The sequence below is a fragment of the Hipposideros armiger genome, unplaced genomic scaffold, assembly GCF_001890085.2.
Source record: "Hipposideros armiger isolate ML-2016 unplaced genomic scaffold, ASM189008v1 scaffold_825, whole genome shotgun sequence".
Lineage (NCBI taxonomy): Eukaryota > Metazoa > Chordata > Mammalia > Chiroptera > Hipposideridae > Hipposideros > Hipposideros armiger.
In genome coordinates, this window is record NW_017732175.1 from 284,406 (window position 1) to 311,227 (window position 26,822).

Genomic DNA, 26,822 nt, shown 5'->3' on the forward strand with positions numbered 1-26,822 from the left:
TGTTTATAAGGGAAAAACGTCCCACCCTCAGGGATCTCATGGATATGGCTTGAGAACCTATAGTCTAGATAATGAAGGACTATCAGGACTCAGGACAGATCTGTGAGGAAAGACAGCACTATTATTACAATCAGGCTTGAACTGTCTAAAAAATGCAAAGCTTTGCCTAGGGTAAATAAAAAATGCATTATTATTCTGGGGTTGAACATAGTCATTGTTCCTGTGTTCTGTCATGACCGGGGTACCTTAAATTAAAGGGTTTTCATGGATTCTTAATGGCAGTTGTAGGGTAAACAAAAACTCAGTGTACCCAGTTAAGAGTTGTGAGAAGGAGAAGTGGTCACAGCAGTCAGTTAGAAAGATTATTTGGGATTAACTTATTCAGAATCTTTCATCTCTAGATAAAGAATTTGAATTTTGATCAGGTAATGGTAACCCATTAAGGAATTTTGAGCAGAAAGTCATAAGGTAATTTAGAAAAATAATGTAATGGTTGTGCGCAAGCTGAATTGAAGTATGGAAATTTTGATGACAATAATAAGAATTAAAAAAAAACAGTTACACCAATCTGCATTCCCACCAACATTATAATGCTAAGCAAAATAAGTCAGACAGAAAAAGAAGAGAATTTCACTGATATGTGGTATATATAAAACTGAAAACAACAAACAAACATGACAAACAAATGAAGAAACAAAACTTTAGACACAGACAATAGTTTAGTGGTTACTAGAGGGTAAGCGGGGGAGGGGGTGGTAGAAGAGGGTAAAGGGGATCAAATATATGGTGATGGAAGGAGAACTGACTCTGGGTGGTGAGCACGCAATGTGATATGTAGATGATGTGTTACAGAATTGTACACCTGAAATCTGTGTAACTTTGCTAACAATTGTTACCCCAGTAAACTTGAATTTTAAAAAAAAATGAAAGAAAAAAATAACAGTTACACAATTCTTTGAAGAATAACTCTTTTGGTCATTTTACCCATCAAGCATCTGAGAGGGAATTAGAGACTTAGAAAATAGAGTGCAAGTGTAGACTTGGTACTGCTTGGTCTTGTTGGCCAAAGAGTTAAAGCATGACAACTGTAACCGTTGCTCTGTTACGTGTATACACGTGAGGTACTGTGGGTTGAAAAATGCAAACTGAACGAGACAGTTTATGACTCTGAGAATCTGTGGCCACTGGATTGGGTGCCCCTGTTAAGCAGTTAAGCTGATGTGGCGCCAGTAATGCTGGAATCAAGGTCTGAGAGGCCGGGGAGAAGCCTCTTGGAAGCGAACCTCTTCCAGCCTCATCTCGCCTTGGGCAGGTGGTGAGGTGAGGCAGCTGAATCTTGAGGATAGAGTGGGGGCTGGCCAGAATCAGGGGAGTGTTTTATTCTGACTATGCAAGATTAAAGGTCAAACTCTCAGGCCTGACATGTCGTAGGGCAGGCAACACTGAAAGCCCTGATCACACATGCGCACTTGGCTGGTGCAGCGTTTACATATTTCCTTTAACAAACTAACAGACAATGAACTGGCAGGGAGGGACCTATTGAGATGGCTTTTGTGCAGCTCTCCTGGCCTCCTCCGCTGCTGACTTACAGCCAGTGTGTCAAGGACCTGTCAGCAAGACTTGCTTCCAGTCTGCACAAGGAGGCTAGAGTCCCCTCAGCTGAGTTCCTAGTGGTCAGTAAGCGTATGGCTGCCTGGGCTTTTATGCTCACGTTTTTGCCAGAGAATCATGGTTTATAGCAGGCAGGAGTCTCAGCACAGATCCTTATCATTGCTTCCATAGCTTTTCTCTGAAATGCAAACAAGCTTGTATATATTGCTCACACTTCAGGCATAAATATATCCCTCCCTCTGCCTTTTTAAAAAAAAAAACAACAACAACAAATTTTTCCCTAGAATAACATGTCCAAAAAGAAGTTGTGTGTAGACATGTTCAGGACATGTCTTCATAACAACATGTTTACAGTTTGACAAAGTCGGATGAAAACACTGTTTGTAGGAGTTCATTTTCTTTGGAGGGCAGAGGTAGGCATCCTTTGGAAATACAGTAATCCCGCCCTTTCCGAGGGAGGGCAGGGAAAGGGGGTGGCCCAGGCACTGGGGGTTGATGTCTAGGGGTGTGTTCCGAGAATGACAGCACATCTCTAATAGAATGTCAATGGGGTCAGTGTTGGACTCCCCTTGTACTTAATCTTAAACTGAACATTGGTCAGATTTGAGATGCAGAAACCTTGTTCTCATAATCAGGTGGAAGGTTCCTTGGTTATAGAAGGCCAGGCAGATGACCAGTGGGGTTATCTGAGGGAGAATGGTACTGACTGAATTACAAATGCAGCAGGGAGGCTGGGGGAAGAGTAATTCGAGAAAAATCCTGAGTTTTCTTAGGCTTCTCATCTTCGAGCAGAAGCCTCATTATCTTGCCAATGCAAGAGGCATTGTTTATTTCTCACCCAAACAGGCTTACATTAAACCACGACTCATTGGGCCTGGTTGAAATTTCCCTGAGGTCCCTGCAGTGTTGTTTCCACCAGCTGCCAGGATCAGCAGAGCTGTGCTCTGTTTTTGTCAGTACAGTGTGTTCTGATACCATAAAATCTGAGGTCTTTAATTTCTCTGGTGTCTCGTAGTTCACTTCAATCACTGGGATTATTTTATAGGCTTATTAAAGCATCTTGATGTTGCTCAGTTTTGTCAGTTTGTTTCTGCTCTATCTCGATTCAGCTTTTCCTTTTGTCGCAGGCAGTGGGTCTTCCATCTTTAAATTAGAGTGTCAAACAATTGGACCAAAGAATTGCATCATTCTCTACAAGCTGAACTGTAGTACAGTACAGATCTGAGAAAGTTAAGGGAAGCCTGTTGAGAATAAGGTCTAATTTTTTTGAGACTCCAGTGTTGAATTTTGTTAAGTTGGCTATGTTAATATTAGTTGTAATTATCAAACAATAGGGTAAACATATGTCTTGGTACATGTGGGTTAGTTCCAGTTTATTCCTGTATTTTTGGTGCAGTTATTTACAGTGTCCCCCTTTTACTTTCAAAAGTATCTCAGTTTGTATGTTAAATTATATGGTTGCACTATCTATCAGGGAGAGCCACAAAGAAAATTTCCATTTATGTATTTCCAGAATTCAATTTATAGAAAGTAAATGTAATTAAAATATGCTGACAGCCACTGTTCCTGCTGTAGACTTCATACGTTCTGTATCTAACTCTTTTTAAGGACAAATGGACAAAAATGTGTCGTTTGTTTATTAAAAAGTTTTTACTGCCATAATAGAAAAATGAAATTGCTTCTCCTTTTGGTATTATATATTCCTCAACCAGTCTTGTCATGATTCTACTAACGCAAATAATGTGAAGCCAAATTTTTAATTTTCTACACAAGATAGGAATAATTATTATTGAATCTGTTCTGGTGGAAACCAGAGAACCTTTCATGGACTGTTAGAAGTGCACGAAATCTTGACAACTATGTTGGTAATTGGTCTGTCCCCTACCTTTATAGATGAGCTCTGCCTAGTGAGGTGGTCCGAGGCACAGGAGGGCATGTAGCGTGTATGTGGTTCACAGCTGTTAGGGCCTATATCACAGTAGAGTGGTCTTTTTGCTAGACGTGATTGTGTGTGAAAAGCCAAGAGCACCCCCAACCCTACCAGTCCTCTTTGCTAATGGAAAAAAAGGTCCATGTAATCTACCCTGACTTGACTATAGGAAATGTGTAGAGATTAGAAATTAATTTCTTAGATTTTATGTATTGTAGGATATTGGATAAATAGGTACGTGCTGGGTACTTGTGTATATGTGTGCACAAATGTACTACTTAAAATATTTTATCTATAGGGTTAAGAGGATTGTAACAACACTTTTTAGAACTACAATCCTTGAATGCTTGATGCATCACAACCAATAGAAAACATGGTAGCCCAGCCCCCGACACTAGCCTCCATTTCTTAGAGAATGGTAGGCATGTTCAAAAATGGACTCGCCCTAGAATTTGTGTGCCCCACGGTTTAGCACCCTCTGAAATCCCTGGTCCATCCTCACTAAAATCCCCTCACTAAAATTCACGGTGTCTTTACACCTGACTCCCACAGAAACTGGGCTTTTCCCAAAGGACAGGAATTCTCTGCGGCCATAACAGTGCTGTTTTGTTTATTCCCCCCACTGTTTCTTCTAGAATGCACCGTGGGTGTAGGGCTAGGTGTCTTCACTGCTCTTTGTCGTTTGTAGACCTGTGCTGTCCAAAACTCCAGCCACTAGCCACCTGAGCTCTTGAAATGTACTTAGTCTAAATTAAGATGTGCTTAAAATGAAAAATACATGGAAGATTTTGGAGACCCAGTGTGAAGAATGTAAAATATCTGAATATTTTCTCCAGCTTTATTGAGATTAATTGACATAGAACACTGTGTAAGTTTCAGATATATAATGTGATGATTGGATAAACGTATGTACTAAGAAATGATTATTGTAATAGTGTAATACCTTCATCACCTCACATATCCATCTTATAACTGGAAGTTTGTGCCCTTTGAACAGCATCTCCTTACTTCTCCCTTCCCTCAACTGCTGACACCACCAGTATACTCTTTCTATGAGCTCGGATTTGTTAGATTCCACACATAAGTGAGAGCATATGGTGTTTGCCTTTCTCTGTCTGACTTACCTCACTGAGCATACTGCCATCATGGTCCATCCATGTTGCAAATGGCAGGATTTCCTTCTTTCTCATGGATGAGTAATATTCCATTTTATGTATTCGATATATCACATCTTCTTTATTCAGTCATCCTATGATGGGCACTTAAGTTGATTCCATATCTTGGTTGTTGTGAATAATGCTGTAAGGAACACAGGGGTGCAGGTAGCTCTTTGAGATCCTGATTTCATTTATTTTGTGTATATATCCAGAGGTGAGATTGGTGGATCATGTGGTAGTTCTCTTTCTAATTGCCTGAGGAACCTCTGTATTGTTTTCAATAGTGACTGTACCTTTTACATTCCCACCAATAATGCACAAGAATTACCTGTTCTCCACCGTGTCAGAAACATTTGTCACCTATTGTCTTTTTAAACTTTATTGGGGAACAGCCATGGTCACTGGTTACACATTGCTTTCATGCTACAATGGCACAGTTGACTGTTTCAAGGAGGGCACAGCTTGCCGTGGCCCATGCGGGGATCAAACCAGCCACCTTGGTGTTATCAGCACCATGCTCTAACCAACTGAACTAACCGGTTACCCATTGTCTTTTTTATAATCGCTTTTCTAACAGGTCTGAGGTGATATCTCATTGTGGTTTTGATTTTCATTTCCCTGATGATTAGTGGTATGAGAATCTTATGTACCTTTTGGTCATTTGAATGTCTTTTCTAGAAAAATGTCTATTCAGGTCCTCTGCCCATTTTTAAATTGGATTGTTTGTGGGGTTTTGTTTGTTTGTTTGTTTGTTTATTTTACTATTGTATGAGTTCCTTCTATATTTTGGATATTAACCACTCATCAGAGAGATGGTTTGCAATATTTTCTTTAATTCCATAGGTTGCCTTTTCATTATGTTTGTTTCTTTAGCTTTACAGAAGCTTTTTAGTTTGATGTGTCCCGCTTATTTTTGCTTTTATTGCTTGTGCTTTTGGTGTCATTACCAGAAAAATTATTTCTAAAGCCGATGTCAAGTAGCTTTCTTTCCTATGTTTTCTTCTAGCAGTTTTACAGCTTCAGGTCTTAATTTAAGTCTTTAATTCAAGTTCATTTTTGTGAGTGGCATAGCACAGAGGTCCAATTTCATTCTTCTGCATGGGGTTATTCAGTTGTCCCAATACCTCTATATTTTAATACAAATTACATTTATAATATATTGCATTAAATCAAATATTTTAGAATTAATTTTACATTTTTACTTTTTTAAATACAACTACTAGAAAATTATAAATCACCTATCTGTCTCCCATTATATTTCCATTGGATAATGCTGCTCTATTCTGTCATTCTCTCCTATAAACTCCAGCTCAGCATTTCATCATTTTAGTCCTGGTCATTTTCCCCCATGTCTTGACGAAGATAACATCTATATCACCAATACTTTTTTCAACAATACTATCTTAATTCATGATAAATTCCATATACACTTGAATGAACCTTCCAACATGCTGACCTTTAGTTTCCTTGAACTTGACCCCACCCCCCACCCCTAGCCCCAGTTATCTTGTTTACCTCCGTATGTGAGCTACCAAATTCTATGACACACCTAGACCTTGTCTATAGCAAGATTTGCAAACCCTCCATAATCTCTTGTATCCATTTGACTCCCTCTCTTGTAACCGAACTCCCAACAGTTCTTCAGCTCCACCAGCTCTCTGATTAATGGATCACGCCCTTTTACTGTCCTTCAACCCCTGTTTCACTCCGTCCTTCATTCAGAAAATATATACTGGACACCTCTTGTTCCATGCAGCATTCTAAACACTAGGAATAGAAAATCTCTGCCATCATGTGGCTTTTCGTCTAATTAGTGTCACAAATAATAGGACAAGCTTAATGAAATATTTAGCATGGCGTTGGATCATGACAGTTGGTAAGGAGAAAAATTAAATCAGGAAATGGGGATATGAACTGTTGGCATGGAGTAGGGGAAATGTTTAGGTAGACAGCTAGTGAAGGGAATAAAGACGCTAACCATGTGACTACCTGGGGATGATGCACTGTAGGCAGAAAGCACAGCCAATGGATGCAAAGGTTTATTCAAGGACTCTGGTGTATTCAAGAAATAGAAAGGAGGAAGGAAGTCTAGCCGGAGAAGAAAGGGGGAAGAGAAGAGAAATGGAGGGGGAGGTCAGGAGAGAGATCTGAACTGGAGGTACACATTCGGGAATTAAAGCCACAAGGCTGCAGGAGAACACCCAGGAAATGTAACGGCAGAGAGAAGCGAGGTAAGGCCCTTGCACTGGGCCACCCCACAGCTAAAAGCTCACTCCAGACAAGGAGCCACCAATCAGATCTAGAGAACATGGTTTGCCGGAAGCCCATCTTCCTAGGAGAGACTGTATCCAGGAGGAGGTAAGAATGAATTAGTCAGATGTTGCTGGCGGATCAAATAACATCAGAGCTGAGAAGGGCCCATCGGATTTTGCATTGAGGACCCCACTGGTAATAGTTTGGGAGGGAGTGATAGGGGGCTTGTCTGTATTACCGTGACCATCTCTTACTGGGCTCTTGGCTTTCTTCTTTGTCTTCCCACCGTTTATTCTCAGCACACCCAGCGTGGTGATGACCCATGTATTTATAGGTCATGTCACTCCTCTGCTCAGAATGGCTCCCCATTTAATTCTAATAAAAGTCAAGGACTTACAGTGGCTTAACAACTCTTTATACAAATCTGGTACTTATATTGTACTCCTATTTCTCATTTAATTCTAGAAACTGGCCTCCTGATACTCTCTGAAAATGCCTGGGGCCATGTCACTGCCCCAGGGCCTCAGTATAGTCTGTTCTCTGCATCATCCTGCCCAAGTTCTTACCTACAGGCTAACTTGCTCATCTCATTCAGGTCTTTGCAGCTATTGTAGTATTTTTCAGTGCAGCCTACCTTGGCTGTATTATTTAAAGTTGCAGCCCCCTTACACTCCCCCTATAGTTTTGCTCTCTCTATTATTCTCCATTAGCACTTACCACATTTTCAAATTCTAACTAATAGTTTTTTTTCTATCAGTTGTGTGTATTATCCTACATTCGAATGTCAACTCCATGAAGGCCGAAGTTTTTATCTTGTTTACTGATATATCCTAATGTTTAGAATAGAACGTAAGTCGTGGTTAATGATCAGTAAATATTATCCAAAGTAATAAAATTGAAATAAGTTACTCTTTTCAAAAGCCACTAACTGCTGAAACCCTTGCTAAGGAGAGAAGTGCTATTTTGTAGGCATTTGATGATGTTAGCCTAATACTTGGCTTTTTGCCTCCCTGGGTCCTTGATTCAGTCTTCCCTGAGTCCTTACATGCGTAGGGGAGCTCTGTACATACTTGTCTGCTATTCTGTGAGCCCTGTGGCTGGCATCTGTGATTCATAGGCCGCTTCTCAGAGAGGTGCACAAGTATAACAGCTGTTATGACAAAGTATGACAGGGGGTGTGGTAAGGAACAATGTGTCTCTTAAACTGGGCGATTTTAATGATGGGTCTGATGCAGACACGTGGAGACGGGGAGTCACACCACAGAGAAGCATATAAAATTAAAGGGCTGTTACACTCACAGGTCCGAGCGAGGGAGATGGGTCGTGCCATGCTGGGTCTACATGGGAGAGAGGAAGGGCCCGAGGTCAAGTGCCTTATGGGAGGTCTGGGTGGCACAAGTGGGAGAGGATTTCATCAGTGTGTGTGAATGTCACTAGGTCTCAGTCAGCGGATGCCGAGAAGGCGAACCTGTGTCAGGGACCAGCCTCATGAGCCTGGTGTACTTGGCTCCCTGGGCTGGTGCTCACAGCCTGTTTGTGGGGATGTTAAGGCATCAGGGAAAATATAGCTTAAAAAATTGACAGTACACTGGGTGATGTCAGAAATAAGTGCACAGGGCTTTGGATCCACGTAGAAAAGGCACCCTGGCATTCTGTAGATGGCCTATTTCAGGTGGAATACTCTGTCCCAGGGGTACTGTGGTCCTAAGGACTTGAGTGTAGCCTCGTAAAGCCTATGGAAATACAGGGCAGTGTCCCCCTTCTTTCTTCTATCTCGGGACATCAGGTGTCCTTACAGCCAGAGCGGCAGAGCTGCAGAACCATCCCAGGCTGACCCCTCCCCAGCCTACCTGCCGCCCTCATTGGTCCTCGAATGTTTTTAATCAGTCTTGCTAAATACTTCTGTGGGAAAAAGCAATACTGGTGAGAAGGAACCTTGCTGCTGCTTTATTCTGAGAAATTCCATGACTGATTTACAGACATTGCTTATTCATCACGATATCCTAGTGTAGAAGACGGGATTAAATTTCAGCCTTAAAGGTTATGGGATCCCTCAAGGCTTAGAGTATAGTAATGAAGAATTGAGACCCTAAAAAAGGGATTCCAGAATCTGCATAGCGAATAAACTATTTTTCATCAGGCCTCGCTTCGGATGTGACTTTAGAATTATATGGATAGGAATACGCCGTGTACTTTTTATGGAGCCTTTCTCCACTTTCTAGTTCATATGCAATTTCTTGTCTTCCTCTTCAGTTTAAAGCAAATTCTCTTGTTTTTTTTCTGAGATCCTGCATAATTTCTGGGCCATTTTCCACTGGTCTGGAGTGGCTTTATTAATAAGGACCTCTGAACACGAGTAGAAGCCATTTACTTGACACCCCAAACAAAAGCCTTTTCTGTGGCAATTCTGAGCCTAATTGCCTACCAGGTACTTTCTTCCTCAGAAGATTAACAGAGGTTCCTGTCTTCTTATATAATCAGAGTAATACATGCTCACTAGAGCGTGAGGTCCTCCTGGGCCCCAAATCTAATTCTTAGAGTTCTGGAAAGATCTCCAAAGATAGTATTACATCTTATAGATATGTGCTGTGCTTATCTTAAAGTATTTTATCTTTGACATGAAGCGTCTTATCCAAAGTACACATTTCCATTCTCCCTACACTCTGAAAAGGTCAGAAATAGGAAACTCATTCCAAACTTCATGGTTCTATGTAATTTACTCTTTGTGTTGTTATGGAACCCCGTTCTGATTTATCTGTTACGACAGCGTGCAGTTAATCTAGTTCTTCCTTAGGCTGACAAGCCCTGTCTTGCACTGTCTTCCTTATTGAATCTTCAAACACTGGAGTGTCTCGTGTGTGTTAGGCACTGTGCTGAGAACCGGGCTGGAACCAGTGGGCCCGGGAAACACCGCTCTCGGCTTCCAGGAGCTTCGACCACTTGCTGTTGCTCTAGGCCCTGACCAGCTCAGATCAGTGCTCGGGTGGCTTGCTGTTCTGCTAAAGTCATCCCATCTTTGTGGACTAAACATCATCTAAACTTTTCTTAATGTACTATTTTAAAACCTACAAACTAAATAGTCCTATTTTTAAACAATTTCTAGTTTATTTCAGATAGAATGATTAGTGTCAGTTTTTATTATATATAAGGTTTTCTTACAGTATTTTAACTGAGCTCTTCAGTCCTTCCTCTTTCATGGTCAATGCACCAGCTTTGACTGTGCTGACACACTGTAGGATAAGGCTGAGCAGCAGGAGGGAAGTAGGGCCATGGCCTAATACGTTATGCAGGGGACTGTTACTCTCATACTTGATGCAGGGGACCGTTACTCTTATACTTTATGCAGGGGAATGTTACTCTCATACTTTATGCAGGGGACCGTTACTCTCATACTTTATGCAGGAGACGGTTACGCCATGGCCTTTCACTTCCCTGCAGTCCTTCTTTACTCATTGTCTTATATGTATAAGGAAAGCGTCATAGTGATTTTATATATAAATATCCTGGAACAGTATTTTCAGCAACAGGAAAACATTTAACTAAACTATACTGTAGTCATAGGAAATGCCCTCTTTAGAGTGTTAAGTGAAGAAAGTAACATACCAAACTACAAGTAACAATAACAAAAATTAGCAGTAATATAAATGTCATACTACTAAAAATAACAAAGATAATAGAAGAGTAGCTAACTTTTTAAAACAATCACTATGTTATAGAACATATTCTAAATGCTTTATACTTATTAATTGTAATCGCCTCATTTAATCCCTGCAACAACCCCATCAGTTTCTTGTTACCCAATTTTTGTACGTGAACATATATAAAATATGTAGAGAGTTTGGACAACTCGCTAGGTTCAGTAAAAAGGCAGTACAGTACAGATCTTCAAGAAATTTGAATTCTAGTTAAGTGACAAACTTGTAAAACAAGTTCAGTGTCAAGTGCGGGATGTTACAAAAAGTGGCCAGAGGCAGCGGGTGGGAGAGGCGCCAGCTGCCACGTCCGGAAGGTCCCCAACGGGAAGAATACGTAAACCGAGTTTTAAAGGAAGCTGGCTAGTTTGCCAGTTGGATGAGCAGATGGGAAATATAAAATTTATACTTGAAGCTGGTCTTGAAGCCTGCCTCTGCCACTCGCCAATTATGTCACCTTGAACAAGTAACTTAATCCCTTCATCTGAACAACAGAAATGGTACCTAACATTTCTTTATGGTTTATCAGATACAGTGTAACATTGAAAGCTCTATTTAGGTGCTTGATGCTATTTGATTATTTAAAATTCTTTATACATGTGACTCACAGTTTTACTTTCCTTTGTTTAGGTGGATGTGATTGTGACGTTGGGAGGACTTGCTGGGCGTTTTGACCAGATCATGGCGTCGGTGAGCACCTTGTTCCAAGCAGCTCGCATCACTCCTCTGCCAATTGTAATCCTCCAAGAGGAATCACTCATCTACCTGCTCCAACCAGTAAGTGAGATAGATATAACGTCAGCACTTTGCCCCTACCCCACTTCTCTCAGTTGAGTAGACTAGGAGGAAATGTCGCCATGTGTGTGTCCTTGAACCATGAGTGAAGCTGACCATGTCTGTTTACTCGTGTCCACTTTAGTCTACTGCCTCAGGTCACTGAACAGAAAAAACATGGAGAAGCCCCAAAATTTTCATTTTATTGCACCCAGAGGGAAAAAAAAACCAAAACCCTGTAACTTTTAATTAAATTGACTAAGAATTAAATTTAGCACTTTTGCATTTTGAGCAGCTGAATGTGAGAAAATTCAACAGCGAAAACTCAAAGCTTGGCAAATATTTCAAATGGAATTCTCATGTATTTTCAGTGTTGTCATTATAATTGGAAATTGGATTTGATTTTCTGAAGCACTTAAAAGAAAATCTATAGCTTTTACTGTTCTTAAGTTGACTGCTTATTAATTTCACTGCCTCAAGATAAATTTCTAACAATGATGTCATTCATTTCCAATGATAAACATCAAGGAAATGTCCTATCAGCATAGTATTTAGAACAGAATTCTTATTAAATAAGCAAGGTTTATAAGGTTGATTGGTGAATTTCAGTTTGAAAAATAATCATTTGGTAACATTTTTTTAAAGACAGTAGACAGTTTTTTTTCCCCCCTTTTTTGCCTCTCGTTGTAATGTTCTACTTCCAGTTTTGCTTTTTCTCCATCTACTGCCCAGCATCCATAGCACGTCATTACCTAAATTTGTCCTTTGGTTAATATAGTGGGTGTGATGTATGCTCACCGTTGTTTAGCCACTTTTGCATTTTTTCTGGCTATGGAACACTTCCTATAAGATATGGAAGAGGAACTGAAGAATTCCGTTTTCAAACTCCATACTGTCTATTTACGTCATCAATAAACAGTTATGGAGTGCCTGCTACCTGCCTGTTGCATGCTAAGCAGCTGAGGATTTACAAAAACAGTAACATGATCTTTGTTACTATTGTCCAGTGAAGCAGACCTAAAACATAAATATAAAGCAAGGTTAAAAAATGGCTGCATACGGATGAAGGAAAGATTCTGTAATTTGATTTTGAGTGTGGTAAGGAAAGGCTTCCCGGGCACCCACATTTCATTCACTCAGTTGATTCAACAAATACTTGTTGAGCACCTGCTAGATGCCAGGCGCTTCCAGGGACCCAGCAGCCGACTGAATAGACAAAACCCCTTGATTTCATGGAACATTCTACTGAGTTTACATTGCATCAGAATCTTCAAGGATGAATGAATGTTTGCTATGGGGAATTATGTCAAAGGCATTCAAGCCAGATGGGGCCCCTAAAGAAAGAAGGAGGTGCAGGGTGCGTTGCAGGACCTACAGGGGATTCTGTATGGAAAATGCCAGAAGCTAAGACTAGACTAGTCAGCACCCTAATTGTGAAGAGCCTCGGATGCTGCACAGTGTAGTGTAAACGGCTCTGCCCTAGGTCATAGGAAGCTGTTGAAAGACTCCAGTCAGCGGTAGGACGAGCGCAGATACGCTCCTCGGGTTTCTAATTACAGTATTTGCTTGTTAAATACCTATAGTTTCCCAACAGCTCCTGAAGTTTGAAACTGTCTTCTATTGTGATGCATTGAGCTTTCTTTATTGTATTGAATTAATGATATGATTGCTAAAGCAGCCAACTGTAACTTGTCCCTACTTTGGTACTCTGGTTAATATATAGATTACTAGTTAACTAGTGATGCAGTTATATTTATGTTTTATAAATGTCTGCTTCATTGGACGTAGACTGGAGAGCAGTTTTTAAAAAGTAAAATTGAAAGATTGACTGATAGAAAAATCCACATCTAACAAATGGCGTCTGCTCATAAGATCTTTTCATTGTTTTTGGTATTCTGTACCTTCAGTATAATGTGTATAATCGTGAACTTTCTAAAATGTATTCAGTGGGGAGGCACAGGAGTCTCTTCGCCTACAGATTGCTGTCTGTCCGTCAGTTGGAAAATTCAGCCTTTATGTTTTCCAATATCGTCTCTGCCCTGTTCTCTTTTTCTATTCTTCAGCAGCTCCAATTAAGCAAATATAGGATCCTCTAATTGTATCATATTTATCTCAAAGCTTCTTTCATATTTTCTGTGTCTTAATCTCTCTGGGCTGCATTCTGAAATTCTTCTTTGCTTCTGTTTCCTACTTCACTCCTCCACTTCCGCTGTGTCCATTTTGCTGCTAAACCCACCCACGGAGTTTTTAGTTCCTGCCATGATTCTTCTTTCTTATATGTTTGCCCTTTGCTCACATTTTTAAGACTCTTTTTAAAGCATAGTTGTCATACTTATTTTATAGTCTAGAATCATTCTAACACCTGTGGTCTTTATAAGTCAGCCATCTTTTATGTCCATTTTTGCTTTTATATTTTGTAACCTCGATTCCTTCTGTGTTTTATGATTTTTGGCCATGACCTCATATTTCTGGGAACTTTACCTGTGGGAATTATGTGACGTGTGAGTTAAAAGTGAATTCAAGGAGAACTTAGGGTGGACACCTAGCCCAGTTATTTGTAGCTATTAATAATTTAGGACATCTTGTTGGAGACCCTTTTGGACTATGTAGGTGTGAATTCTGAAGGTAATTCTTCTGGGTGTTTGACCTCTGGTCACAAATGCCCAGGGGAGACTTGTTCCCTCTTCTCAGCTACAGCGTGCCAAGGTTTGCTTTGGCAGTTTTCCTGGCAATCCAGTGGGAGTGTTATTCATATTCATCTTTACACTGAGTCTTGCTTTTTTTGGTACAGGCTCCTTTTACAGGAACCTTGGGCAGACCCTGGGCTTGGTCGCCTGATGACCTTTCATACTTGGAGGCCTTAGAAACTGAAGTTCAAGTTCATCTGATTTGGTAAACACCAAATGTTTAAAAGTTAGATTTGGTGTTCTTTTTCAATCAAAACTTAGTTTTTGGTGTCTGAGTACTCTTTTAACAAAATGAAACATTTTTAATTCATTTTGAAAGAATCCTTTAAATTTTTTTTAGCTTTTTTAATTGTTTTCAGTTGGTCAGGGTACTAATCTACCTAAACACACTGCCTCTGTACATCAGGTCCTGCCTTGCCGATGTTGCAGTAATAATTAACCCCCAAATCACAGAAGCTTAACTAAGATTAAGTTTCTTAAGTTCTGGGTTTTTTTTCTCATTAATGGAAAATTTGGTATGGTTGGGGCAGCATCCTCCATTTTATATGTAAGCCAACTGTAACATGTTGTAACAACAAGGGAAGCAGATTGCTAGAAAGTGGTACCCCGTGTTTTTAAAGGCCAGGCCTGGCCATGCCTTGTGTCACCTTTGATGGGAACATAGTTACACTGTCCCAGCCCAACTGCAAGGCAATCTGGGAAAAGAAGGTTGTTTGTGGCCCAGGAACTGCAAACACTGTATGATCACAAAACATTGTTTCTGTCTAATTGCCAGAAACTGAAGTTTGGAAAGGAAGTCTGGGTCATAACCCTACATCATTTCTAGGAACATCATTTTTTTTCATTTATGAAACATGTTAAACCTTCATTAGCTGTTAAAGCAGGATCCCCTGTTTGCCCAATACAGTGATCGTGTTGAGTGTACCTGCATAGCCTACCTGCCCCCAAACAATGCCCCCAAGATTCTCTCTAGTAATTTCGATTTTGTCTCATTGAAATAACCAGAAAATGACTTGATCCTAAGAAAGTCATTATGATATAATGTGGGGAGAAAAGCTGTTACATGACCAGACCCTCTGTCGCATAGAGGAATGACAGCGTTTAGTGATGGGGGGGGATCAGCAGTGCTGGCTTGGCTCCTCTTTGCCATGCGATTCCAGGGAATCTTCCAGAGACACATTCTCGGTCACTGTTTTTCACTCACTTTGGATGAGAGACTAGTAAGACAATTACTAATACAGTAATACAGATGCAGAAGTCAAAGGAGCATGTTTGAGGGCTTAAGATATGAACCGACCTCATGTAGCCTATCATATTTTTAAACACCTTTAATTGTTCACTTATGAAATGTGATTAACACTAAAAATCAATTGAAACGATACTAAAATTATTGCGTAGCAAGATTCCACATCCTAGAAATGGGACTTGCATCTTGGAACTGAACTGGCTTTGCCAAGTGTATTTTCATGTAACTATGTGTTATATGCTACATGTATACTAGAGTATGCAAATATATTAATATTATGTGGTGTGAGTATTCTGGGGGCATATTCAGAAAGGATGCCTACACCGGATACTGTTCATTGTATCAGGACTTAAAGGCACAATCAGAATGGACAGAAGAAACACCATAAAATTAAATTGAAACTGTTTTCAAATGGTGTGGAATGAGGCTGAAGAAAATCAATCTGTTATGCTTCAGTGCCAAATAAAGAATGGTTTAAATTTTTTTAAAACATATCTTTAAGTTGAAATTCAACAAATAGCTGTCCTTAAGAAATAAGGTAATTCTGCGGCTTTTTCCAGAAGCATCTCATTTGAGCTTCATAACAATACTGTGGGGAAACAGGACAGATAACACAGTGGCACAGTCGCATGTTTTGACTAAACACTTTTCCACTGCACTGCATTTCTTCTTTCATGGGGCTAATGGACTGAGATGCAGACGACAAGCTATTAAAAACAAGTCGCCACTTAATTATCCATAAATAGTGTGTAATTCAGTGGTCAGTTGGTGTGTGTCTATAAATGTATATATTCTCGATAATATTATTTTCAAATAAGATAAGCCTTGGATACACTTTAAGAGTATACCCCACCATGTTACTGTACCCCAGAATTAAAAAACAAATGACTCTGAATTTTCAACTATAACAAAATCTGATACAATAAGAATCCTCATCATTTAAGTGGATTCAATGAGATTACCACTGAGCTTTGCTAAAATACTTCAAAAGTGGTAAAAATCAATATATGTTAATTATTACGGGTATTATTTTTGAGGACAGTGTCTTCTAGACTTGGTTCCATAATTATAAGTTGTCTGAAACTGAAGATAATAGCAGGAGGAAGGAGACATCTTATGGGAACTATTTGGCTGATAAATGTCTTAGTGCTGTGGCTGCTGCAGGACTGTTACATGACTGGGATAGCCCTAGACTTGTGGGCTAAAATGTGCTTCTCTTAGTCTTTCTAAAAAAAGCCTCCCTACCTTCAAATCATCTTAGTGTTTCTGTAATGTTCTGTGTTTCTTTTGGAGAGTCTACACGCGAGACTCTTATGAGACTATGTTCTAGAAATACATGATCATCCTTTGTTCATTAGAGTTATGGTCTGAGGCATTTGCGTTGTTCCAGCCTGAAACCTTTCATCTCCATTATCTTCTCAATCCCCTTTCTGTGACTTACTTTTGTTAATTACAAATTGAATTTTAAAACAGGGAGACAGTAGTATAGTTTCAGGTCTGTATAAGTGTGGACAAATGCCTAGAATTTTTTAGCTGATTGGTTTTTCAGTATATGAGGTTTTCTATATTGTGTTTTGGTATATTTCACTTACTTTGAGTCAAATGTCATTTTGAGTGAAAACGTCAGTAGGCAGCGTTTACTTTGAAGGAATATTTAATCTGCCATTTTTAAAAAGAAAATTAAAAATAGAAAGCATTATAGATCCTTCCTTAAAAGGAAGCATCCCCCTTTTACGTCCAGATATGTGTTCTTAATGAGACATCATGAGCTTGTATGAGCAGATTTTATGAAATCGATGAGAGACACTTCAGACATGAACACCACTGATGTTGGTGACTAGTTAGGCCTTACTCCTTAAAATGACAGGCGCTCAGAGCCACGATTCTCGTGCCCACCAGGCCGAGTGTGAATGGCTCCAGGTCTCACATACATACTTTCTCATTTTCTGGTCTGTGCTTCTCGGGAGTACAGAAACATTAGCTTCTGTACACTGAGCATAAATTATCTTCTACCTGCAAGTTTTATGGCAGTTGGTAATACAAGTTAATAGGATTTATGGCCGAGAAATGAGATGTCCAAGAATTAATAAGGCGCGCCTTTTACATTACCCTCCACCTCGCTCAGTGTTCGCATCCACTATTTCCTTATCTGAAGGAGGACAGTGATGGGACAGAACAGACTTCTGTCAGCTTTTATCTCACTTGAACAAACTTCTAAATATGTTGTAAATATTTTTCCTCATGAACTCAGTCACATTTACTGCTGCTTGTTTTTTTCCTTCTCCTAAGATTAATTAATTACTGTATAAATTCCCAATGTTTTATACATTATACATACATAATGCTGGTAATGAATATGATAGAAATATGTTAGTAGTCTGATAGAAAGAAGATGAATATTCATGACGCACATTGGGCATAGGCGATGGTTTCTGCTGAGAACGGAGGGTTTGGCCCTGTCTACTCACACATGCAAATGTCCAGCAGTCTCATCAGTGCTAACAGCAGAGACGTGATTCTCAGAGTGAGATGGAGTGAGGGGACAGGGCCATCTCCATTCTAGACAGACTGGTAGCCTTCTCGCCTCATATCACCCAACTTGAATTCCTTTCTTCGGAATAGCCATTGCTACTTTATTCTTTCCCTGTGCCTTTTTCTGGTATATTTTTTTTGTTCTTGCCTGGCCTTCTAGAATCTCTAGTATAGACCATATAGTAGCCCACAGCCATTTACTGTAAACAGTGTAAAGACATAGGGATCGTTTTATAGATGAGCTACTGTAAGGCCTTAAGGGTAAAGTGATTGGCCCAAGGTTTACGTAGTATTTCTTCGAAGAAACTTTATGCTGAAAATGAAGGCGATCTCATGCAGTGAGAGTCTAAAAAAAAAGACTACTAGGCATTTAGATCCCTAAAGAGCCTGCCACATGGAGCTCACAGCCACCCTTTCCACTTCCATGAATAAGGAAACTGAAAAATAAGTGTGGGTATGAAGAAGAGACGATGGAGTGTGTGAGGATGTGTGCTCGAAAGTCTTCATAGGAGGAACCCAGAGTGGGGAGTCGATGGAACGGCTACGGTTCTGGTTAGGCAGTGGGTGCTGTCCTGCTCTGAGACAGAAAATATGAGAACAGATCAGAACGGGAAGATGGTCAGCTGACTTTGGGACATAAAAAATATTATATCTTTGGAACCTAGTAGAATTGTGTAAAAGGATATCTCTATCTCTGTCATCTCTGTTTCTATCTATCTCTGTCTCTATCTATAGAAAGAGAGAGCATGCTCATAAGTGCCTGGCCTGATGATATACCTTGAGATTCGTTATTTTACACATGGTAAAATTAAAAAGTTGGAAGTGGACTCATCACCCTGGAAGAAATGGAGTGAAAATGCAATGGCAGATGGTAGAACCCCAGAGAATACCTTTCAGAGAAGCAAGAGGATAGCTACAAGAGAGTGATGTTGCTGAAACCAAAGTGGCTTAGAGTTGGAAGAGGCAAGGGAGTGATCAGCAAAGGAGGGCAAGAGTAAACATGATATAATGAGTTTGGCAGCTGGGAAGAAACGTGATAAGGCAGTTTTCGTGGCAAAATGCGGGTAGAACCCAGATTACTCTCAGTTGAGTACTGAATGGGAAAGGAGGTAGAAATACTTTTTATTGTAGTGCTGTTTACTCTTTTTTATTCCCTTATAGTAGTTGAATTGGGGGGACTAATCTGGGAACTGATGATGGCTTATGAATTTAATTGGGTGAGACCATTTTCCAAAGTAAAAGAAAAAACAAAACAAGAACATATATGTTGGGGATTATATCTTTATCTCTCTCCCAGCATGCCAAGCGTGCAGGTGGCTTGTACATCTATGGACACAAATTGTACCACTCTAAACTGATGTACCACTTTTCAACCTATTTTAAATCTGCATTCTCTTCCAAAACCAGCAGAAGGGTCTCTGGGCCTACCGCCAGCGCCACAGTCCTGATAGGCCCGTCCCCTCCTTCCCCTCTCCCTGGGCACCCGTGGTCTGGACATAAGGCGTGGATGGACCTTTGAGTCCAACCTTTAAATCTCCCTGTCTCTGGTCCGTTGTGGGCTCAATGTTACATGGCCTAGAGAAAGTGGTTTCTGTACTATTTTCCAAACAGATTACAAATGCTGTTTTCTCTGCATATTTGATCCCACTATTCTCTGCCCAAAATATTTTTTGTTTAAGTCCCTCTCTTCTAAAGCCGTACTCAAAATTTCTGTCTTCTACACAGTATTTGCAAATAAACCTCTGTAAACTTCCTTCATCTGGATTATTTTCATCACTTTTTAAAATATTTTTCCTGGGGCCTCAGTCTATCTGTAAAGCAAAATTTATTAAGATATAACTTTTCTCATTTTCTAAACCTTAAAAAACACATAATTGCATATTTTTGATAAAAAATGAAATCATTATCACATTTAGTTCATCCAATGCTAGCCAGATCCAAATAAATAGGAAGTTTGAGATGATGGAAATGTACCATTTCTACTATTAAAAGTGTTCCCGATCGCCTCCTGGCACTTGACAAAGTGCAGGTGTCTGCATGCCCCCGATGGGGGGTCAGAGGAGCTTTGCCCACTTATTTCTCCGCTGGCAGGTGCTCCCTTCCTCATCTGTTGGAAGCTCACTAGGGGAGCCATAGCTTCTTTTAGTGGCGGGTAATGTGTTGTTATTCTTGAGCACATAGATGAGGATGGTGGAGGCCAGGGTGGCAGGTGTTAAAGCAACCTGGATATAATGAAGTCTCAAGGGGAAAGGTGTGTAATAACCACCCTGATACGGGCCCCCCACCCACACAGCATACACGTGTTTTTGACCTTAAAGAAGTCTTCCACTCAGGGAGGTTTATAGAAAGATGCACATCAGCAAAAACCTGTGGTGATCCCTCAGTGATTCCAAGGGAGGAACTATCAAATTCAATCTCTACGGAAACTGTTTAAAAACTGATTTGAGCATTGGCCTTTCGCTTTCAACTATGAGTGACAGAATCGGTTTTGGGGACTTGGAGCAACCCCTATGAGTGCTGTGTGCAGGTAAAACAATAGAAAAAGATAGCATCAGCGTTTATCTGAGCTCTGTCATCATAATGTATCATAATCCAATTCCAGGTAAAGTGATGGAATATTGGATGCTGGGGGTCACCTTTTCCTCTGCACACCCCCCCCCAGTCCCCTGTGGCAAGGACACAAGTGCACTGTGTCCTGTATACTTAGTTCAATGGAGCATTGCTTCAGCATCTTTTTTAGATTGAAAACAAAAGGATGCCAGTGCTGTGTCAATGAGCTGTGAAGTGATACGCTAGTCACCAGCCGGGAGATGAGACGAGCCTCTGGGCAGAGATTGGCATGTGTGCAAGTTTCTCTATAAAGAGCTTCCTACAGCTCCGCTGGGCTGTTTTACTTCAAATCCAATTAAGATTTCCCACCCCCCCTGAATGTGGGAGCTGTTTATTTGTTAGAAAAGTGATCAAAACTTAAAGGGAAGAAAAAGTAGGAAATTTGTACAAATAAAGTTAAGCTAGGAGAGCTGAAATTTGAGGGCATTTACTCAAACTATACATTCACCCTGGATATTTTGAAGCCTTTCCAAGGAATGGTGTAAGGTCCTCACCCTCACGCAAGAGTACACACACACACACACACACACACACACACACACACACACACACCAAGAATCTCAGCTCTTCTAAGCCAAGCTTACTGAGAGAAAGGAGAATAAGCTCTCTCAGACCTTTTGGGGAGGATATTTCTTTGGAAACCACTATCCCATATAGATGTCTTTTAAGAGCTCCAGTTAGTCCTTCATAACTTTATCAAAATCAGAATTAAGATATTTGACTTAGATGCATATGGAATAGTTTAACAATGAAATTTATAGAAAATGCCTAAGAGTTAGGAAGAAAGTTAAGAAAGTTAGCAAAGCAGAGTATAACCAAGATTATCAATAGAGACAGAGACAGACAGAGAGAGAGAGAGAAAGAGAGAAAGAAACCTACTCTGAAAGAGCATAGAATTAAAGGTGGCTCCTGTTTCGGTGTCTTGTAAAGGAGGCAGAGCTACTGCTGATATGATATCAAGCTGACAGGACAACCCAAACATAAAGACATACTTAACATTAACATACCACTGAAATCTCTTGAGAGCCATGTATGAGTAATAAAATAGCCTCTGTACCTGAAAGGCTGGGAAATTACCAAAAATATTACTTCTAGAGTTATGCAGCACTTTTAGTTTTTGAAGTGCCTTCATCGTGGCCTCACTTCCTCTCAGGCATGCTTGTTGAGCAGGCAGTCAGGTACGTTGTTCCTATTTCTCAGACGAGGAAACGACGGCTAGAGCAGCAAGGTGAGTGCATGGTACACCCAAGAACAGGCTGGGAATTGTCCCGGTGCTAGTCCTGTACCAGCTGCTTTATAGCTGACTATTAGAATCCATGCTTACTCTAAATGTCTTTGGATCTTAGCGAGGGGCCCGAGAAGGATGAAGGACAAGTAGCCAGTTTCGAGAATCTTCTGTGTGCAGAGAGTGGGTCACTCAGGTGGATGCAGTGAAGTCATCTGCGTAGCTTTTTTTTTTTTCTCCAGTCAACTTTTTTATTATGAAAATGTCACATATACAAAGAATTTTGAAAAATAGTATAATGAACAACATATTCAAACCAACTATTTTTAATTTTTTAATATTTTATACGGGCTTCATCAGTCTAGGTATAGGTGTGTGTGTGTGTGTGTGTGTGTCGGGGGGGTAACTATTTGACAGTAAATTGTAGATATCACCTCTCATTATCCTAAATACTGTAATGTGGGAAATGATACTTAGAAACCAAAATTCAGGTAATAGATGTACGTATTGCTACCGTGGTGGCATTGCTTCTAGAGTTTTTTAGTGAAGAGAACTAAGAAACAAAAAAAAGTGTGTGTGTGTGTGTGTGTGTGTGTGTGTGTGAATCATGAGTTCATATAGATATTTTGAATTCAGTTTTAATACACAGTTTTAAAACTTTTATATCTCTTTATTTTTTTACCCCCCCCCAAGACTCCTGGTTTGAAATAACTTACTTGTCTTATACTATGGTATATAGTAACCAGCTTCAAAATTGTAATACCCATGCTACTACTAATAGTATAACAACTGAGGGAAATTTAAAATTTCTTTGCCGTTATTCTGTCCTTAAATTATATCCTAATCAGAGTATTGTATCTAAAATTTGTCATTTGAAATATAAATTTTATTCTTTCTGTTGTTATGCTACTAATGTAACCATCAGGTTCAGTGGTACAGTTTATTTAAAATTATAAGACTTTATTTTTTCATTATTAAAAATAATTGCATAGTTCAAAAAGGCCGAGCTTGATAAAACGATGTCCTCAGGAGAGGTCTTGCTTCCCTTTCCGTCCCCCTCACCACCACCACCATCTTTCAGAATCTTCCATATTCTTGCAAAACATAAAAATACAACAAATGTGTACATATTTTCTCATTCCCCCCTTTTATATGAAATGTAGCATACTACATACATCTGTGTTTTCCTTCTTTTTTTTCTTACCTAATAATATATTTTGGAGGCCACTCTATATTCACTAAAGAGGTTATCCTCATCCTTTCATTATGGCTGCTCAGTGCCCTATTATGTGGATGTACCTAAATGTACCATAATTTATCCATGTGCAGCTTTTTGAAAGAACACCCTGCAAATTCAGACCAGGTGGTTCTTTGAGTAGCAGTCACATATGTTTGGAAAATGTTCCTCAGGTGATTCTATGCATGTTCCCATTAGACACATAGTTCGATCTCAAAACCCCTTATGAGGTGGAGACAGTGTGACCCAATTTTAAAGATGAGCAAACTGGGTCTTAAAAAGATGAATTGACTTGTCAAGGATGATTCCACCAGTTAACAGTAAAGCCACATTCCACATGCATATCGTATGGACCCTTCAGGTCTCTCTCTTCCATAATTCTGTGTCAAATTACATGATTCCTGAGCTTGGTATAAGGCCATTTAGGGTAGAAGCAACAGTTTTAAAAGGGAAACTCATTAAGGAAGCCTAAGCTATAAAGACCACATAATTCTTCTGTTATAGCGAATTAGGCTCCACTGCTACCTTACATAGAGTGTAGGTAAGATTTTCAATAGAAATAAATGAATGGACATAATCAGTTTTCTTATCAAAGAGGAAGACTATTCTATTACAGCTGAGATAGTAATGATAATAAACCAGTCTTTCCTTTTTGGGAAAAGTCATGTTGATAGAGGAGCCTCAAATTGATTAATTGTGCACAGGTTGGCCTTTCCAACTGTCTGATAATAGGAAAGCAATTTCACTCCTACCCAGGCGCTCTCAAGGTAAAAGGCAGAGCACGGAACATCGGTTTTACTTTATCAGGCGACCTTAATGTGTAACACTGTGCTCAGGGGACAGTGGAACAAGATTTATTTTCTCTGGGTGAAGCCAGCCTCTTAACAAGTGGGCACCTTTTGAAATTTTGATAATAGTAATTGAAAACCTATGAATAGAACTTGATTTTTGTTTCTGAGCATATTTCACACTCTAAAATATTTCTAGGAGCAGAGCAAGCCTTATGAAAATTAAAAGGACTTGGACACATTTTTTTCACGTATTCATTCAACTAACATATTATTAAGGACTTATTTGTATCAGGTATTTTGCTAGACTGAAGATCAATAAGTTACTCTCGGAGAGCTAATAGTAGCTTCACTAAATAGATTATTTCACATAAGATAAAATAAGTTCACTGTTACAAATACATACAGACTATGGTGGGAGCCTCGAGAAGCAGCACATAACATCCTGTTGTATAGAAGGATTCCGGAATGGGGTCACCTCTGAGCTGGGACCCAAAAGCAGGCAGGTGAGTGAAGAGGTCAGAAGACCCGAGAGAGGACCCTGAGCAAAGCTGGGCAGCGGAGACACTGCAGCTCATTAGCGAGAAGGGAGAGAAAAGAAGGAAGTGGGGACAGATGAGACGGAAGAAGTTAGGCAGAGAAGCGATTAGAGAGACCTATGCAAATGAAGGCATTTGGATTTTAATCCTTTAGAGTTAGATAAAGGATTGTACCTCTTTAGGGGTCATGAGCCTGTTTGAGAATCTGAAGAAAATTATGAACCTTCTCTCTAGAAAAAAAATGTACATTTATATAGACTAAAATTTTTAAATATAATACTAAGTGTTTAAAGAAGCCCTGAGTCTATCCATAGTGTTTCACTTGGGAACCAACCGTTTCAGACAAACTCTTGCCTCTTACCTGTGAGCATGGAAAGGGTCTCGTTATATTCATAGGTAGGAGTTTCACGTTGAGCTAGTAACAGAAATTATCCAATGGAGGGTAGCCAAGGTCTTCAGCAAGAATGAAAGTAATGATAGTGGCTAATCTTGAGTCTTACCATGGCCCAGGTCCTATTCCAAGTGAGTGCTTCTTTCGTTTTTATCTGTTAACTTGTATAACAACCTCGCAACCACTCTATAGAAAAGATATTATTATTCTCCTTATTTCCCAGATGAGAACACTAAAACTCCATGTCTTACTTACAGCTAGAAAGATGCAGAGATGGCACATACCCTGGCCTTCGACCACACATGTGCTGCTCTGTACTCCTATTAATTACTATTGGGTTGTCAGAAAAGTCATGACGTATTTTTTCTATGTTTTTTGTTGCAAAATGCATGATAACTTTTCCAACAACCCAGTACATTATGCTGTCACTGAGAAAAGCAAATTGAGGCCATTTTCAGGGATAAAAAACCAAGACTGATTGGCCATAGATAGAACTCAGTATGGAGACCTTATGTCTGTTCATTGAGCTTACGTCTCAGATACAAAGATTTCTGCCCCTGTAAGCACCAATTCATTGCAGCCACGTTCGTAACACGACTTTGAATACTGTTAAATATGGCTACGAGGCTATTAGCAGCAACATTTAATCCTGCCTGTCATCCAGTAGGCTGCCATAAAGAATTTCATTTCTAAAGCCAAATAATGCATAATTCTTTAAAACCATCTTATCTTTAACACACACTTCATTTAAAACAATTTTATGAACCAAATTTTAACTTACTACTTAGCATAAAAATGTTGACATGCAACATTAAAAAAATAAATGAATGCCACAAATCTCATCCTCCATTCCTTTTATCTACAGTGCTTTTTACCTGAGAAGTTGGGTTTATATCTAAAGGAGAAAGAGGTTTATTACACCAGGATTCTTTTTGGAGAGGAGCTATACTCAAAGGAAAACACACAGAAACCTTCAGATGGGGAACTAGGAGACTGTATATCTCAGTTAATTATAGAATAGATATTTAATGAGGGAGTGTGTGAAGAAGCAGTGTCGTGTATGTGATCCTATGGTTTGTTAAGTCTGAAAATTTTAAATTATTCTTGGGTGTTTTCTAGGGGCTTCTGGCTCTGAGTGGGAGGGGTCAGTCTTGGCTGCAGTGTTTCCAACTGTGGCTCCTGGGGACTCTCTCTCTCTGAGTCACAGTTTCTTCATCTATAAGTGGAACGATAAATGATTGGCATGAAAATTAAGTATTTAAGGCCAGGTATATGAAATTCATTTTTATTTTATTTGTGTTTGATTTTTTTTCCTTTGGGCTTCAAGTTGAAAGGTTGAATCAATCATATTCCTTATTTCATGGCACATTATCATTATTAGTTTGTTTCGTTAATTTGGTTGGGATTTGTTGATTCAATCTCATTCCCCTCTAGGATTCTCTTTTCATCACATAAGAAGCCATCCTAATATAGTATAATTGATCTTTTTGTTTGTATGTGCTTTGCAAAATGTGTGTTGTTTTTATGACCATTTAAAAATACTTTTGTGCATACTATCTCTAAAAGAAAGGGACTCTTAAACCCGTAATTACAGTACCATAATGACACCTAAATAAAGTAAAAAATAATGGCCTAATATGATAAAGTGTTTATGTTTTCTCCTTTGTTTTAAGATGTTTTTTACAGTTTGTTTTATGATTAGGGATTCAAACATGGTTCGTACATTTCAATTGGTTCATATTTTTGTTGTTCTTTTAATCAGTAGGTCCCTTTGTCTGTATGTCTCCGTCTCCATTTTTCTTCTTCTTCTTCTTCTCCCTGTTCTTGTTCCTGTCCTCCCTTTTTTTTGAAGAAACTTTGTCATTTTGGTTATTGTAAACAATGCTAAAATTCTAATTAGGATGTACAGTCATTAACACAAACCCATGGTGTTGTATCTTAAAACCTATAGTTTAATTTTTTTATTTAGGAAGAAAGTATATTATCTTAGTTATTTAAGTTTATACAGGTGACATTTCCCCCAACAGGGGCTGTGACAGTCCTTGAGAAGCCAAAACAAAATCCTTCTTTTAGGTACACAAGGGGGAAAAGCCTTATATCAGTGTGCTGAGCATTCATAAAAATGACAGGTGATCCTTTCAAGTATCATT

The 26,822-nt window shown here is 39.5% G+C and overlaps 1 protein-coding gene across 1 annotated transcript in view; it reads left to right on the forward strand.

The window, feature by feature from the left end:
* LOC109374472 (thiamin pyrophosphokinase 1-like) overlaps window positions 1–26,822 on the forward strand; it is a gene marked incomplete at its 5' end in the record, with an annotated part of 140,581 nt that overhangs the window by 18,451 nt on the left and 95,308 nt on the right. The window contains one exon of the mRNA XM_019629092.1: window positions 11,274–11,420. Coding sequence (XP_019484637.1) covers window positions 11,274–11,420 — 147 coding nt within the window. The remainder of the gene's footprint in view (window positions 1–11,273; window positions 11,421–26,822) is intronic.